The 17,461-nt window shown below is 35.0% G+C and overlaps 2 protein-coding genes across 2 annotated transcripts; both read left to right on the forward strand.

Annotated features, from left to right (window-relative positions):
• Window positions 1-8,063: 8,063 nt before the first annotated feature.
• Window positions 8,064-9,290, forward strand: LOC130140367 (protein RGF1 INDUCIBLE TRANSCRIPTION FACTOR 1-like). The gene is made up of 3 exons (XM_056319529.1): window positions 8,064-8,433; window positions 8,611-8,838; window positions 8,983-9,290. The coding sequence occupies exons 1-3, from the start codon at window positions 8,221-8,223 to the stop codon at window positions 9,142-9,144; spliced, it is 603 nt and encodes a 200-aa protein (XP_056175504.1). The 5' UTR covers window positions 8,064-8,220; the 3' UTR covers window positions 9,145-9,290.
• A 2,083-nt stretch (window positions 9,291-11,373) lies between these two features.
• Window positions 11,374-12,649, forward strand: LOC115687244 (protein RGF1 INDUCIBLE TRANSCRIPTION FACTOR 1-like). The gene is made up of 3 exons (XM_030612733.2): window positions 11,374-11,744; window positions 11,923-12,150; window positions 12,262-12,649. Exons 1-3 carry the CDS (start codon window positions 11,532-11,534, stop codon window positions 12,421-12,423), a joined length of 603 nt encoding a protein of 200 aa, XP_030468593.1. The 5' UTR covers window positions 11,374-11,531; the 3' UTR covers window positions 12,424-12,649.
• The last annotated feature ends 4,812 nt before the right edge of the window (window positions 12,650-17,461 follow it).

Below are 17,461 nucleotides of genomic sequence, written 5' to 3' on the forward strand. Positions count from 1 at the left end.
CTTACCACTAACAGCTTTTAATTTTGAAATGGTCAATTCACTCCAAGATTCTCATTCACACTAGACGAAGACATCATATATTTGCAATATAACAATTTTATTGCTTGTCCGATTGTTAAGATGAAAATGCAATACAAGTATGACTACAAAATCTTTCAATTAAAAAAGTAATGCTCACCAAGAAATAAGTCTACCCACAATATTCCAGTACCATATGTCAAGACAAGATGAGTTTCCTCTCCAACAAGAAACTCCAAATGGGAATCTGATTTAGCTACACAGTTGAATGAAGACCGTGACATAGCAACATGTTTGCTTTTTTTTATTACCAGATATCCTTCAAACAAGCAACAAAAGGCAACAACCTTGTTTTAGCACCTCATGGGGGCATAACAGCACCGAAACACTATCATTTTCATTTGAAACTCGATTTTAGTACCCACTCATGGCCACCAATCTTGTGGATATGGCCGCGACTTCAAATTGAGCAGCCATGATGGTCGCGACCTCAAAGTTTGAGTAGCCATGACCTTGAGCTTCATGTATCGAAACTCAAGCAATTGTGGTTGCTGTAAGCTCGACGCCCATGGCCACGTCACGTGCTCTAAGCTTGAGTGGCCATAGCGGCCTCGAGATTCATGGCTCAAAAAGATCTCACGACAATGGCCGCCGTGAGCTTCGTGGCCATGAGTGGCCGACCTCGAGTATGAGCTTGAGCAACCATGGCCGCCGAGTGCTTAGAGCTTAAACTCACAGTTGTGGCGGATATGATAAACACCCCCCCTCTCTCTCTCTCTCTAATTTGGGACCTAATTTCCATGCCAGTAGATGCCACGAAGGTAATGTACATGTGGCATGGCACTTCGTATCTTTAACATAATCATTTGATCGACTTTTGACAAGAGTCAAATTGGACACCAACTGAAAATTGATGCTTTCTTATGAGATAAATAAAAGTTGGAACCAAAATTGAGACCCGAGACCCGAGCTAAGGTTGATACTTTTTAAGGAAATTAGGCCACTCTATTGGTAGACTATTAATTACAATTAAAATTGTAATAATTAATTATTATTGTTTTGACTCAATTAAATATTATGAGATGAGTAAAATATTAAGTGATAAGTAAATAATTGATGTAAGTATCTGATATTATCTTGATAATACATAATCACTTATTATATTATAAAGTATACATAATTTGCTAAGAATGTTGTTATCTATATTATATTATCCATAATATAATGATTATCTTAATTATATTTATATCAATTAATAACTCAAATTGTTATGTTATTATTAATCCTGTCATACTATTAACTATGTAACCCGGCCTTAGACGGACAAGACAGAGGCCAGCTAACATAATTACATATTACATGATATAAATTTAAATATTAATCATAATTTAATAACTAGATAATACATAAAAAAATATATTTCACTCATAATTAGTTATCAAAGTGATAATTACTATAAATTGTTGTAATATACTCGTATCTTATGCGTCTAACTTTTCATTATAACACACATAAATTATCAAAATATTAATAAAAAAATTATCTAATAATTTAAGTGGTTGTGAAATTCATGAATAATGATTGACTATTAACGTGATAAATATTATATTCCCATGATTCTGATTTTAGGAGTACTTTGGGAATTCTTATGTTATCCTTCCCTTGTTATGTATGTTATAATGAAATTAAACGGTATGACAGATATTACATTACTTAAACCAAACAGTGTATTGGCTATTACATTACATCTTTATTCTATTATTGCAACAAAACGGGTTATATCTTTTTTAGGAGGAATTAGGAGGGAAAATAAGGGCTCTAGAAATATAATTGTGTTTCAAATGAAGGGTGAGAGATGTGGAGAAAGGATTACGCGGGATTATGAGAGATTACGAAGAATTAGCCCGATCAATTTTATGCACACTTTTAATTCACTCCGACTCTCTCTAAATATGAAGGGATTTGGTGAGAGCTGTGTATCAAATACACATGTTTATTCTTCTTTCTCACCTCTACTCCTATTTTACATGTATCAACGAATATATAAAAGGACTTTAGTGCCATTATACACTATTTTCCTTATTTTTTTCCTCGCCAGCATCTAAAAAGCATTATAATTAAATCTCTTAAGATCATTCCTTTTTTTTTCTCATAATTTTTTTAATTTTTTTTCCTTCCTAACTGGTGCATCCAAACTAAAACAGAAATAATATAATCACCGATCGAGGATATCGAAAAGATATAATCACCAGATCCGACGAGGTCGTGCCTCGCCCAGCCGCTGGTGAGGCTCGAGCCCTCGCCAGAGGCTGTGAGGTCGAAGGCCGCAACCTCGTGGCCATTGGCAAGGGCGAGGTCCCTCGCCGACCCTAGCCTCCAGCCAGTCGCTGGACCGGTGACTGGCTAGAGGAAGAAGAAACATAAAGAAAAAAAAAGAAAAAGAAAAGAATTTTTTTAAAAAAATAAATTCGAAAAATATTAAAATATTATTAAAAATTGTCCATGTCATCACCGGTGGTGCCACGTAGGCCAGCCGGCATCCACGTCTGCAATATCCAGCCAAAATTAGCTGGAAGGACTGAATTCACACAAAGACAAAAGGTTTAGAACTGAATTGGCACCAAAAAAAAGTTTATGACTAAATTGGCACTAATGTAATAGGTTTGAGACTTTTATGACACATTTCCCATTAAATATATGATAAAATGGACTAATGGATCTGTTGTGTGATATATTAATACAAATTGTAACTAATTTTTTATAGGAAAAATACCACCAAAAACTTAAAACTATGTCACTTGTGATAAATTTACCCTGAACTTTTTTTTATAACACGAAAAACCCCAAACTATGTCACTTGTGATAAATTTACCCTGAACTTTTTTTTGTGACATGAAAAACCCCAAACTATGCCACTTGTGACACATTTACCCCACAATACTTTGCCCAAGAGCATTTTCGTCTTTTTCCTTTTTCTGTTTTTTTTCCTTTCTTCTCTCTTCCCTCCGCCGGCCATGGCGAAGGGAAGCCGGCGAGGGCGGCCCTCGCCGGCGTTGGGGTTGGGTGAGGGCTGCCCTCGCCCGACGCCAGCGAGGGCAGGGATCTAGCGAAGGCAGCCCTCGCCCAACGCCGGCGAGGGCCACCCTCGCCAACTTCCCTCCGCCATGGTCGGCGAAGGGAAGAGAGAAGAAAGGAAAAAAAGAAGGAAAAGACGAAAATGCCCTTTGGCCAAAATATTATGGGGTAAAGTGACAAAATGCATAGTTTAGAATTTTTCGTGTCACAAAGAAGTTTAGGGTAAATTTCTCACAAGTGGTATAGTTTGGAATTTTTCGTGTCACAAAAAAAAGTTCAGGGTAAATTTATCACAAGTGGCATAATTTGGGGTTTTTTGTGGTATTTTCCCTTTTTTATAATACAAGGACACAAGTGAATTTTGTTTCCTTTAGTTTTTCCTCTCTTTCTTTTTTCTTTACTTTTTGCCAGATTTTTTATTTTATTTTATTTGGGCAGACTTGGTGAAAATCGGGGTGGGCTACTTGGTTTTGGTACATATTGGTTAATTTTTCTTTCAAGTTTTTCGGTACATTCTCGATGGGGTTCGTTGAAATTGCTATGGGCTTCGTTATTTTTCTGTTTTTTTGGGATAGGATCCACCACGTATGTAGGGAAAAATAGTACCTAATTTTATATCAGTGGCTCACTATTAGATACGATTATCTAACATGTTATATTTTAAAATGGTTTTCTCAATAATAGTTGTTTTAACTAATACTTAGATTGTTATTGTTATTAATCCTATCATACTTATAACCATGTAGTAAATAATATGTATTTCAACATAATTACATACTATATGATAAAAATCATAAAATTAATTACTAGATAATACATAAAAATCTATATATTACACTCATAATATAGGTTATCAAAGTGATATCTACTCTAATTATTGCAGTATAATCACCTGTTATATGTTTAGCTTTTCATTATAACATACATAAATCATCAAAATATTGCTAGTATTTGATAAATCACATATCTAATTGGTTATTAAATTATGAGTCATGATTAAAGTGATAAGTATTATATTCTCTTTAATTCTTATTTTAGGGTATTATGAGAATTCTGATGCTATCCTCCCCATATTACATATGTCATAAATGAAACAAAAAAACATAATATATAGGGATATGTGTACCGGAAGTCTTAAAACTTGTCATGAAAGTGCAATTGAGTCCTAAAACTTGCAAAAAGTGCAATCAAGTCTTAAAATGTGTCAAATTGGCGCAATCGAATCCTTACGTTAACTCCACTCAATTTAGCTAACAGAAAATGCCGACGTGACTTTTTTTAATATTTCATTTCTCCTATGTGGCGGTGACGTGGCTAAAACACGAAATATAAAGCTAAAATTACGTTGTTTTAGTCTGGATCTAATTTTTAATATTAATTTTATTTAAATTAAATTAAAAAATAAGCTAATTAAGAGAGAGAGAGAGAGAGAAAGAGAGAGAGAGAGAACCAAGCGACCAACGCTGCAAAGCCCGCAACCCTCGCCGCTGCCGGGCCCTAGCCAAGGGCCAGCGATGGTGGGACGGGGAGGGCGAGGGCTAGTTCTAACTCTTTTTTAAAATTTTAGCTTTTTTAATTTAATTTAAATAAAATTTGTATTAAAAATCATATTTGGACCAAAATCATGTCGATTTAATCACGTCATCGCCACTTATGATAGAGAAAATAATAATAATAAAAGCGCGTTAGCATTTCTATCAGCCAAGTTGGATGGAATGAATGGAAGAATTTGATTGCACTATTTTGATAAGGGAAAAATTACCAAAAAAGTCATAAATATATTGTAATTGTGCTAATTCAATCCTAAATCTTTTTTTTTTTGCCTATTGAGTCCAAAACCTTTTGCATTTATACCAATTCAGCTAACATGAACACCAACCGTCCTACGTGGTACGGCCAACACTGATGTGGATAATTTTTAAACAATATTTTTTCGATTTTTTATTTTTTCTTTTATTTTCCTTTTTTTTCTCTTTATGTTTTTTTTACCTTTCCTTCTTCATCTGGCCGATCGCTAGACCTCAGTGACAAGCCAGAGGCATGGGCTAGTGAGGTCAAGCCTCGCTATGAATGGGTGAGCTTGAACTCGCCGTCGCTGGGCGAGGGCGAGCCTCGCCAGATCTAGCGAGGTTTCAACCTCGCCGTCGCTAGAGGAAGAAGGAAAAAAAAGAAGAAAGAAAATAAAAAAAAGGAAAAAGAAAAGAAAATGATAAATAATAAATTATAATATTATTAAAAATTGTCCATGTCAGTGCCAGTCGAGCCATGTAGGACGGACGGCGTCCACATCAGCGCCAACTGGACAAAATTGGCTGGATGGACTGAATTGGCATAAATATAAAAGGTTTAGGACTCAATTGACAAAAAAAAGGTTTATGGCTGAATTGACACAATTGCAATAGGTTTATGAATTTTTTGGTAATTTTCCTTTTGATAAGTTTTAGGACTTGATTGCACTTTTTGCAAGTTAATTGCACTTTTGTGACAAATTTTACTTCCAATGCACATATCCCTTGTATGTGTAACATAACTTAAACCAAAAAAGCGTAATCGCTATTATATTACAGTCTTATTCTATTATTGCAACCAAAATGGCTGTAAGTTTGTAAGGAGGAATCGGGGGGAAAAACGTTCTACAAAAATAATCATGTTTGGATGAAGGGAAAGAGACGAAGAGAAAGGATTATGCAGAATTATGAGGAATTAGAGAGAATAAGCTCGGTCAAATTTATACATATTTTTAGTTCATGCCGAATCTCTCTAAATGCGAAGGAATTTGGAAAGATTTATGTACTAATGAACATGTTAAAATCGAATTTCTCATTTGTGCTCTTATTCTTCATGTATCTAAAAATGTATTAACGGACAGCCATTGCGCACTGTTTTTCTCTTTCTTTTTCCCATCCTCTAGCATCCAATCATCAGCATAATTAAATCTCTTCATACCATTCTTTCTTCTTCTTTTTTCTCTTATACTTATATAAATTCTTTATCCTGTCTTAAACCCTTCTTCCAAACTAAAAAAAAAAATGACAATCTCCGATTGAAGATTTGAAAATGTTAGTATGACTGAGCTGGCTTTTAGACGTTGGCCCCAGGTGGACGTGTGCGGTTTGTTTTCTCAACCTACTAACTGTAAACGGTTTCAATTAGTTATTTTAAAACGAGAAATCATAGAAAATAATTAAATACAGTTTGACATAATGGACTAATCGAGCTGTTTTGTGATATGATAAACGATATTATCGAAAAAATTATTCTCCATTTTACGTATTTTCCTAGTTGTTTAGAGAGGCATAGAATAGCAAATAGAGAATTAGCATAAAACTTTCGTTTATATACTCATCATTTTTCGAGAAATAGAGATTTGGCATAAAATTGGTACACCTGTGACAAATTTATCTCATACTAATTTTTTGACCACAAAAAACCCAAACTGGTACATTCACGATAAATTTACCCTCCGTTAAATTGGATCAATACCACAAAAAATCGCAAATCGGTACTCCTATGACAAACGAAAGGTAAAACCCCAAACTGGTACACTGTGTTATCCAACTAAAAAATTTGACAATAAAATTTAACGAAAACTAACGGAGGGTAAAATTGTCACATTTGTATCAATTTGAAGTTTTTGTTGATCAAAAAATTAGTTTGGGATAATTTTTTCATAAATAGTTTGGGGTTTTCATGGTATTTGCCCGATAATTTATATGGTTGTAAAATTCATGAAAAATGATTGATTATTAAAGTAATAAATGTTATATGTCCATAATTCTAATTTTAGGAGTACTTTGGGAATCCTTATGCTAGCCTGCCCTTATTAAGTATGATATAATGAAACCAAACGGCATGATAGGTACTACATCTCTTAAACCAAACAGCGTATTGGCTATTACGTTACAGCTTTACTCTATTACTGCAACCAAATGGGCTATATCTTTGTTAGGAGGAATTAGGTGGGAAAAAAAGTGCTCTCGAAATATAATTGCGTTTCAAATGAAGGGTAAGAGACGTAAGGAAAGGATTACCCGTGGGATTATGAGAGATCGGAAAGAAGTCAATTTTATACGCACTTTTAATTCACTCCGAACCCCTCTAAATACAAAGGGATTTGGTAAGAGTTGTGTATCAAATAAACATGTTTATTCTTCTTTCTCACCTCTACTCTTATTTTACACGTATTTATGAATATATAAAAGGACTTTAGTGCCATTATACGCTATTTTTCCTATTTTTTTCCTCGCCAGCGTCCAAACAACATTATAATTAAACCTCTTAAAATCGGTCCTCTTTTTTTTCTCGTAATTATTTTATTTTATTTTTCTTCCTAACGGGTGCATCCAATTACAAGTTTGCACCTGATGGAGCTATTACCCTCTTAGGTAGTGGACGTTTGCAGGACATAACTGAAAACGGTTTCAATCAGTTATTGTAAATGAAAATCATAAAAAAAAAATTAATCAAATACAATCTGCTCAATATCTAATAAATATGTCCGACCCAAAAAAAAATCCAATAAATATGGATTGATGAAGCTGTTATGTTAATTGTTATATATCAACACAAATCGTGATTATGTTTTTTTCATAATCTCAAGACAAGGGCGGATCGTAATTATTTTATTAATAGATAAAATCCAAAAAGCAAAAAATATAATCACAATCTTTGCAAATGAAAACCATAGAAAACAATCAAATACAATTCTAACGGAGCTGTTGCGTTTTAAAATTAATACAAGTCGTAGCTAATTTTTTATTATATAATCCAAGGACTCGAGTGAATCGTAATTAACATATGCACAGACCAAAAATCATATAGTTAAATTACGTCGCAACTTGCAAGATAACTATTGTTTTCTTTCCCTTTTTTTTCCCTCTCTTTTTTCTTTATTTTTTGCCAGATTTTTGTTTTATTTTATCATATGAATTTATGCCCAACCGATTCATTCATTCACCCTCAGATACTCTAGAGCTTTAGCAAAGTTTCTCTCATTTCCTCTCTCTCCCTCTCAATCTCAATTTCGTAGCATCTGTGCAACCATCTCTCTTTCTTCTTCTTCTTGGGGTTTCGTTCTTTATCAAGTTAAAGAAGGCGAGGGAGAGGGAGAAAGAACAGCCGCAAAGAATGACGGGGAACGATGCGATGATGGTCTCGCCCGGAGATGATCGAGAGAAGGTCGTTCCGCTGTGGTTGAGGCCGATCGCGAGCGCCGGGGTCTATAGCTCGTGCGAGACTCATCGCTCCGAAGAGCGCAATTTCTACTGTAGAGTCTGCATGGTCGCTCTCTGCAAAGAGTGCAAGAAGCAACACGATCTTTCCGATCACGAGATGATAAAGGTACCAACTTCCACTTCGAATCGTCTCGGCATTTGTTTCATCGGTGTCTCGCGAAAATGTGCAGTTTACTGCTCTTATCTTTGCATGATCAAGGAAACGGGAAATTAGGGTTTCTTTTCCTCATTTCGAATTCTTTGCCCTTTATAAGTTTTTGTTCTTGGGTTTTAAACTTTTCAGGCATATAAAGTTGGCAGAGACGTGTCGTTCAGAATGGACGACTTGAAGTATCTGTGGGATATTTCCGATATCTGCCAGTACACTTCCAACAAGAAGCTCGTCGCCTTCATACGCAAAAGAGGAGACGGGAGCGCTCGCTCCAGCAGTGAGAGCGGCACTACGGAGTGCGAATCTTGCCAATACCGGCTCAAGTCGCCAGGCGCCAAGTACTGCTCCGTGGAATGCAAGGTAACGATGATACGGTCGAGCACACGCCTTTTCGAACGAACCGGGTTTCGATCCACCTGCGTCGTGCATCAATTCAGAACGTTCCGCGACGTCCGAGAACGTTTTCTCACATGTGGGTCGTTCTTTCTCGTTTCTCCTCTGTAGGTTGAAGCCGTGATGAAGATGAATGGAAGTGGAAGTATGAATAACGAAGCAAAGAAGAAGGTAGAGGCCATATCAGAGGGGAGTGCTTCTGCTAGCAATGTTCAATCGTTCAGGAAGCGACCAAGAAAGCAGAAACACCCGCGAAGAGCTCCACTCTATTAGCCGAAGATTGGAAATGGTTTAATTCTTCTTTTAATGTTTTCTTGATACATTTCTTGATAGGGCTCATTGAAACTGCTACAATGTTCAATCGTTATTAGCATTCGCTTGATCCGCCATGTATTAGCGAAATAAACGCTGTTCTTCTCTACCCCAGTATGAAGTATACTCGTTTTTCTCTTCTGAGTATATCACTTAACATTAACCTCTCGTGGTTTCAGTTCTACCAGCAATTGAAAACGAATTAAAAAAGAAGTTTTCTGCTCTTTTAATAATTGGTTTTTACGGCCATAATAAGGAAATTCTAACACTATTCGAACAACTTTAGCAAAATAATTGTGCGCTCTTGAATAAACCAAGCGAATCTCGACTTCAGATATTTTTAAACTCGACTCGTTCTTTTGAAAAATTTTAAGTTTCTCTAGAGCACGTGCTTCTTGTCAGTATCCATAGTCGGTGAACTAAAAACTCGTAAACTTTAGGATGGGCAAGTTTAAAAAAACTCACAATAAACGAGTTTCGGGAGATGCTAGCATGATGGTCTACATTGTTTTTCAGTACTAATGAAGAATAATTATAGAATGGCGAAGGTTCGAGGTTGACAAGTCCATCATTGCAATCCGGACAACAAAAATATAAATATCCGCTAAAATATTTATTAAAGTCGCGTATTTTTCAATCGACAAATTATTACTATTACGGCGGGTGAGGTAAGTCCTTTTCCAATCCAAGTCCTATTATAGGTGCAACTCACTAAACCTTGTAGATAAAATATCTATGAGTTCTATTAGTATTTGTAACCAATGTGCGGACTGGTAGTGGTATGAAATTAGGTACTTAATATCAATCAAAACAAATGTAGGCAGATATAAAATTCTAAGAAATGCTGATTAAATAATTTTATTTTCTACTTGTTCGACAATTTATTTTCAATACAATTTGATTGGTTTTTTTTTATCAATCTCATTTGCAAATAGCCATTTTAATATGTCAAACCGTTCGCAATAATTTATAGCAATAGAATTTTTTTTCTGAAAAATAAAAAGATAACAAAGAAGCTTCACATGTCCACTCTAATAATGCTAATAGTGGAATACTCCTACAAGGGCAAACATGTAGATGTTCGAAAGTCAGCTCGGTTGCACTCCCACTTAGAGATAAGCATGGTTCCAGAGTAGAACCGGAAATCGGTCTGATTCCGGATTCTGGCGAAGTTCGGTCTGATTCCTAGTTCCATATTTTTTAGAATTTATACTATGCGGTTCGGTTCCCGATTCTCGAGTAGGAACTAGACCAAGAAATGGACAAATATGCTTTGGTTCCTAGCTGACTTAAGTGATCCGGTTTTACCTTGGTGGACGTGTGCGGTTCGTTTTCTCAAGCCACTAACTCACTAAGTGTGAACGGGTTCAATTAGTTATTTTGTTATGAGAAATCATAGAAAATAAATAAATACAGTTTGTTCAATATTCGATATAATTAATGGACAATCGAGCTGTTTTGTCTATAAAATTGTCGATTTTATACACATTTCTAGTTCATTCCGAATCTCTCTAAACGCGAAGGAATTCGGAGTGATTTGTGTACTAATAAACATATTAAAATCGATTTTCTCATTCATGCTCTTATTTTTCATATATCTAAAAATATATTAGCGGACATTAATGTAATTGTACACCATTTTTCTTTCTTTTTCCCATCCTCTAGCATCCAATCAACAGTATAATTAAATCTCTTAATACCATTCTTTCTTTTTCTCTTATACTTATTTGAATTATTTTTTCTTTCTTAAACACTTCTTCCAAACTAAACAAAAAAAATGACATAATCTCCGATTGAAGATTTGAAAATGTTAGCATGACTGAGCTGGCTTTTAGAAGTTGGCCCCTGGTGGACGCGTGCGGTTTGTTTTCTCAACCTACTAACTGTAAACGGTTTCAGTTAGTTATCTTATAATGAGAATCCTAGAAAATAACGAATTACAGTTTGTTCAATATTTGATGTTATGGACTAATCGAGCTGTTCTGTGATATGATAAACGAAAATTATGAAAAAAGTTATTCTCCATTTTCCGTATTTCCCCATCATTTTTCGAGAAATATTAAACTTAAATCCAATGTTTAATTTGATTCCTTTTTATTTCTCTCTTTTTCCTTTATTTTTTTGCTAGATTTTTTTTTTTACTATATAAACTTAAACCCTACCGGTTCGTTTATTCACACCACGGTTACTCTAGCGTTTAGCGAAGTCCCTCTCGTTTCCTCTCCGTCAATATCAATATTTTATAAACATCTCTCTGCAACCGTCTCTCTTCCTTCTTCTTCTTCTAGGGTTTTCGTCTTCATCGGATTGAAGAAGCGAGGGAGAAGGGAGAAAGAACAGCCGCGAAAATGACGGGCAAAGGCATGACGATGGTCTCATCTAGAGATGATCAGAAGAACAAGGTTCCGCCATGGTTGAGGCCGATCGCGGACATCGAGTTCTATAGCCCGTGCGAGGCTCATTCCTCCAAAGAGCGCAATTTCTACTGTAGAGTCTGCATGGTCGCTCTGTGCAAAGAGTGCAAGAAGCAACATGATCTTCCCGAGCACGAGATCATAAAGGTACTACTAACTTCCATTTCGAACCCGTCTTCGCTTCTGCAGTCGTAACAGCAATCGTTTCATCGGCGTGTGACGCGAGAATGCGAAGTATACTGCTGCTCTTTCATCTTTTCATGATCAAGAAAACGGGAAACCAGGATTTCTTTTCCTCATTTAGGATTCTTGGCCCCTTTTTCAGTCATATAAAGTTGCAAAAAAGGCGTCGTTCAGAATGGAGGACTTGGAGCCGCTGTGGGATACTTCCGATATCTGTCCATACACTCAAAACGGGTGCCTCGTGGCGTTCATATACAAAAGGGGAGACGGGACCGCTCCCTCCCGCGGCCAGGGTGACCTCGAGGGGTGCGAGTCTTGCCGGTACCGGCTCAAGTCGCCGGACGCCAAGTTCTGCTCCGTGGAATGCAAGGTAACGATTCAGTCGAGCACATCCCTTTGAACGAACCGGGTCTCGATCCACCTATATCGTGCATCGTTTTCTCACCCGCGGGTCGTTCTTTCTTTGTTCTTTCCTTCGTAGGTTGAGGCCGCGATGAAGATGAACGGAAGTGGAAGTGTCCAGAACGAAGCGAAGAGGAAGGTGGCGACGATATCAGAGCCAGAGGGGAGTGCTAGCAATGTGCAGTCGTTCAGGAAACGACCAAGAAAGCAGAAAAACCCGCAGAGAGCTCCATTTTTCTAGCCCAAGATCTTGGGTAATTTGGCGAAAAACTTGGTGAAAATCAGGGCGGGCTCCTTGGTTTTTGGTACATCTTGATCGATTTTTCTGTAAAGTTTTTTGGTACATTCTCGACAGGGTTCGTCGAAATTACTGTGAGCTTCGTTATCTTTCTGTTTCTTGAGATCTGTTTTTCTGTACCGCGATATGAAGTATATTGATGCAGCAATCATCTCTTTTTTCAGTTCTACGTGCTATTATGACCTCCAAGTATTAGGATCATTTTTTTTAATTTCTGTTATTATAGTTATTAGTGGCATTTTTGGGATCATATAAGCTCATCATAAATTTTTTCCAATGGTAAAATTAAACAATTTTGTTCTCCACTTTTTCCACAATTTTTCTATATACAGTTTGATTGTTTATTCATCTATTTTTTGTTTTTTTTTGCAAATAGCCATTTTAATGTGTCGAACCATCTACAATTATTTCATATTACGGCTTTGTCTAGCTTGAATTATATAGCAAAAATAAGTTGCTTTTATCTACTGAGTCGGAGATTGTATCATTACTGTTGATCAAAACAAGAAAAAAGGGGCGATCAAGGTTTTGATGTAATCTCTAAACTTGTGCACTGTTTTTCCTAATCAACTCCTCGAAATTCAACTTTGTCTAATTAAGTCGATGAATTTGCATTTCTTTTCTAATGATGTCCCTATGACCTCAAATTCGGTTGATTGGGGGAGATATGTACCTTGGGAAAGACAAGGTGAAAATTCTTTTTCCGTTAGGGACTATCAATCGATGCGTGAGGTTAAACACTTAGGAATGAAAATCTCAACCGGTCTCCACCGACACTTTGAATACAATTAGACATTAGCCTAGATTTGGAGCTTAGAGTGATGTGATTAGAAAAATTATGCAAGGTCAAGTACTTAATTAGAGAAATTAAAAATGGAACAACTTAATAGATAAACATATGCAAATATAAATACAAGCATGGACTTTCAAATATAAAAATTTAAGGGAAGAATTGACCCAACAGAAGTATGTGTAAACACAAATTATCTTACGAGCTATGACAAGGGAGTTTGCTCATTATCCTAGAGTCTGAATACTAGCCTTATTGGAAAGATTGCGATAATGAAAACCTAAATGTATCGGATCGATGGGCGAAAGTTCGCCTTACGAGAAATCCATAGAAAAAGACCAAATTGGATAAATAATAAGTGGATGATGCCTCCAAATATAGTCCCTCTTCTTTGTTTTCATGTTATTGTTTAAATGCATTGACATGGAGCCACACATACATAAGAGACTCAATTCGTAATTTCGTTTGCTACACTTTCACAATTAATCACTATCTCTACTTTTTCCTTTAAAGTAAGTCTCGCATTTTTTTTACACCAAATCAAAACCATTGGCACCAAAAGGAACATTGTTTTCCCCATACAACTTTATGGGCAACTATATTTACTACACATTAAACAAATGGTTAATACCATGAAAAACCCAAAACTGGTACACTCGTGACAATTTTAACTTGCGTTAGTTTCTGTTAAATTTTACTGTTAAATTGCTTTGTTAAATGACACGCGGTAGTTGACAGATATACCAATTTTGGGTTTTATCCTCCATTTATCACAGGTGTACCACTTTGTGATTTTTTTTGCATTAATCTAATTTAACTGAAACTAACGGAGGGTAAATTCGTCACAAATATACCGGTTTGGGGTTTTTTGTGGTCAAAAAATTAGTTTGGGGTAAAATTATTACAGGTGTAGCAGTTTGAGATTTTTGATGGTCAAAAAATTGGTTTGGGGTAAATTTATCACAAGTATACCAGTTTGAGGTTTTTTGTGGTATTAACCCTTAAAACAAATTCAAAGCAGAATTTCCATCTCGAACTTTTCTTATGAAATTCAATAAAAACCCATGCACTTTGCTAAGATGAATTTTAGAGTTCATCCCCGAATAATAAATAAAATCATTTATACTATTATACAAATTATCCTCAATTATTTATTCAACCAAATATCCTCAATTATTTACTCTTATAATTGTATTTTAGAAGATTTTTTTTTAAAATCTAAATCCATCGATTCAAAATCAAGAGTGACAAAAGTTGGCGAATGAATGATAAATAAGCTAAAAGATAAATTTTGTTGTTATATGATATTACATGAGTCATAATGTTATTTACTAAATCAGATATAGTTTGCTATCATCAACAATTTCAGGATAACTATGTTTTTTTTCTGTTATTTGCATGGTGAGATATTTCTAATTTTACTTCGAATTTAAATCAAATGGATAATGTTATCTTATGATCTATATCGAAAGTATATATTGAGATATTTTATCCAAGAACAATACCCTATCAATCCTAAACTTATCGTACAAAAATGTCAATTTATTTCATAACTTTTCAATTTTGCCAATTTAGTCCTAAATCTTTGCGCGAAATTCTAATATAGTTATTTTGGTCAATTTTTACTAGAAATCGCTAATGTGTGATGGTCTAGTCATTCTCGGCCGTCCTACGTGGCACACTGCCACGTCAGCGAATTTCGGCGAAAATTGGCAAAAAGGATTAATGAGAATTTAGCGTTAAGATTTACGACTAAATTGATAAAATTTATGACTGAATTGACATCCGTACGATACTTTTAGAACTAATTATATAATTTTTTCTATTTTATCGTTATATATTATTGGCTCAAATTTATAATCAAAAGCGAAAAATTAACAAATCAAATTGACAATTTTACTTCGTATGCTTCATTAGTTGGTTCACTTCCCATGTAATTTTCAATTCCCGTTACACTAAGTTCACAAACCTTGAAAAACGGGTGGATTTGGATGAACATGCTGCCTCCTCCCAATATATATGAGAAGTAAATTCTACATAAATGGAGAAAGTGGATAAAACTATAGATTATATGTGTAATACATTGATTTTCAGCATCATCCGAATTTTTGAAGTTTTAAACACATTCTACCATTAATTAGAAAAATTTTTATGTGCTCTTGCAATTTTAAAGAGACATTTTCCTCAAATTTGCAGCACTCTTGGTTAATAAATGATTGTGTGTTAACAATTTTTCGTAAAAAATTTAGGGAAAATTATGAAGGTGAAAAAAAAAACCTTATGCACCCGCTCGAGCCTTTAAACAAGAAAAGTTTTTTTTTTATACTAAAACATGAAAGGTCAAGAAAAAGCAAAAGGAGACCTACTAACCTATGTAAAAATTGTATTTAGATGACAAGTAATGTAGTTTGTACTATCTATTTATAAACACAATCTAAGTTCGAATAAATATCAAATTGGAGTGATTCTAGCTAAAACACAAGATATTAATTTTTTATCAAATATTAAAGGGATAATGTCACAAATAATCCCTGAACGTTAGCTCAATATGCAATGTGATTACTGAACTTTTAATTTGTTCAATATAGTCTATGGACTTTAGCCAAATGTTTAATGTGGCCCATAATTTTTTTTTTTTTAATGTGGTCCCTAGACTTTTGTCACATCTTCAATGTAGTCCCTGCTTATTGAATTAATAGAAGAACTACATTAAACATTTTTATATAATTCATGGACTATATTGAATAAGTATAAAAAGTTCAAGGACTACATTGAATAAATTAAAAGTTCAAGGACTGTATTAAAATAAATTAAAAGTTCAAAGACCACATTGCACATTGGTTAAAGTTCAGGATCACATTGAACAAATTAAAGTTCAAGGATCATATTGCACATTCGGCCATAGTTCATGGACTATTTGTGTCATTTCCGGAATATTAAAACATCTATAGTTTACATTTCGTTACAATGTTGAATGTGTTTGAACCGTCACTTTAAATATTATCTTGAAGCAATATATACAAGCGTAAGTTGACATATCAAAGTTTCGGTAAGATTACCGAGTCACATGGCAAAATAATGCCATGTGCCATGCCACGTGACGAGCACAAAACTATAAGGAGAAGTGTTGATTAATAAGCACAGAAGCAATAGGGGTGTGCAAAAATTGGGAATCGTCCGGATCAGATCGAACCGGCTGGGGTCCGATTCCCGATTTCTAAAAGTGGAACAAGTGTCCAGGAAAGGGAACTGGACCGACCGGACCAGACCGACTACGGGCTAATTAAAAAAAAAAAGGCACAAACTTTAGGTCGAATGACAATTCTGGCCCAGACTTTTTTTTTCTTGTAAAAAAACACCAACTTTAGGTCGAGTAATAATTCTGACCCAATTTTTTTTTTTATCCTAAAAAAACATCAACTTTCACCGTTATCCCAAATTTAGCCCCCTATTGATTTTCGGTCTAAAGTCACCCTTGTTTGAGAAAAAATGTTATGGTCATGAGCTTGGCAAGTCTCGTCTATGGTGTCTCTCGACGGGCGGTGGTCTACAACTTTAAATTATGACAAAACGACGAAGTTTGACCAAAGAGATTCAATCTCGAGATTGTTTTTACTTACCGGTGAAGTAAAGGAAATGAACAGTTTCAACGTTATTCTTCAAGTTCTGGCTCAAAGAAGAAGACAATGAATAGTGCTTCAAATCCAGTCAGGAAGCCACGTGGATTTATTGCTGAGGTGGAATAGTCAAATTGGATAATCAATGTTCTAAGTCAAGTCTGCCAAATTTGGGATTTAAGTAAAAGTTGATAATTTTTTATGAGACAAAAAAAGTTGGGGCCAGAATTGTCACTCGACCTAAAGTTGATGCTTTTTTTTTTGGAATTAGGCCGACCGACTACATATATATATTCAAAAAAATTAGTAAAATGTGAACTAAATCCTAAGTTAAGTACGCTTTTTGGTTCTTATTTTCAATTTGAGGATCATTACTAATGTTTGATCATTCATGGTTACAAAATAATCCTTATCTTTTGATGATTAGTGAGTTTAGTTTATTGTTTTCAATTTGCAATTTATGAATTTCTGTTTATCGTAGAATATATAAGCACATCGTTAGGGTCATTTTACTCAGATCTTTTTCTAAAAAAAGTAGTGGAGGACACAATTCCAATTTCAAAACAGATGACAT

The sequence above is a fragment of the Syzygium oleosum genome, unplaced genomic scaffold, assembly GCF_021117445.2.
Source record: "Syzygium oleosum isolate NSW1041296 unplaced genomic scaffold, Sole_v2.1 Sole_v2.18, whole genome shotgun sequence".
Classification (NCBI taxonomy): domain Eukaryota; kingdom Viridiplantae; phylum Streptophyta; class Magnoliopsida; order Myrtales; family Myrtaceae; genus Syzygium; species Syzygium oleosum.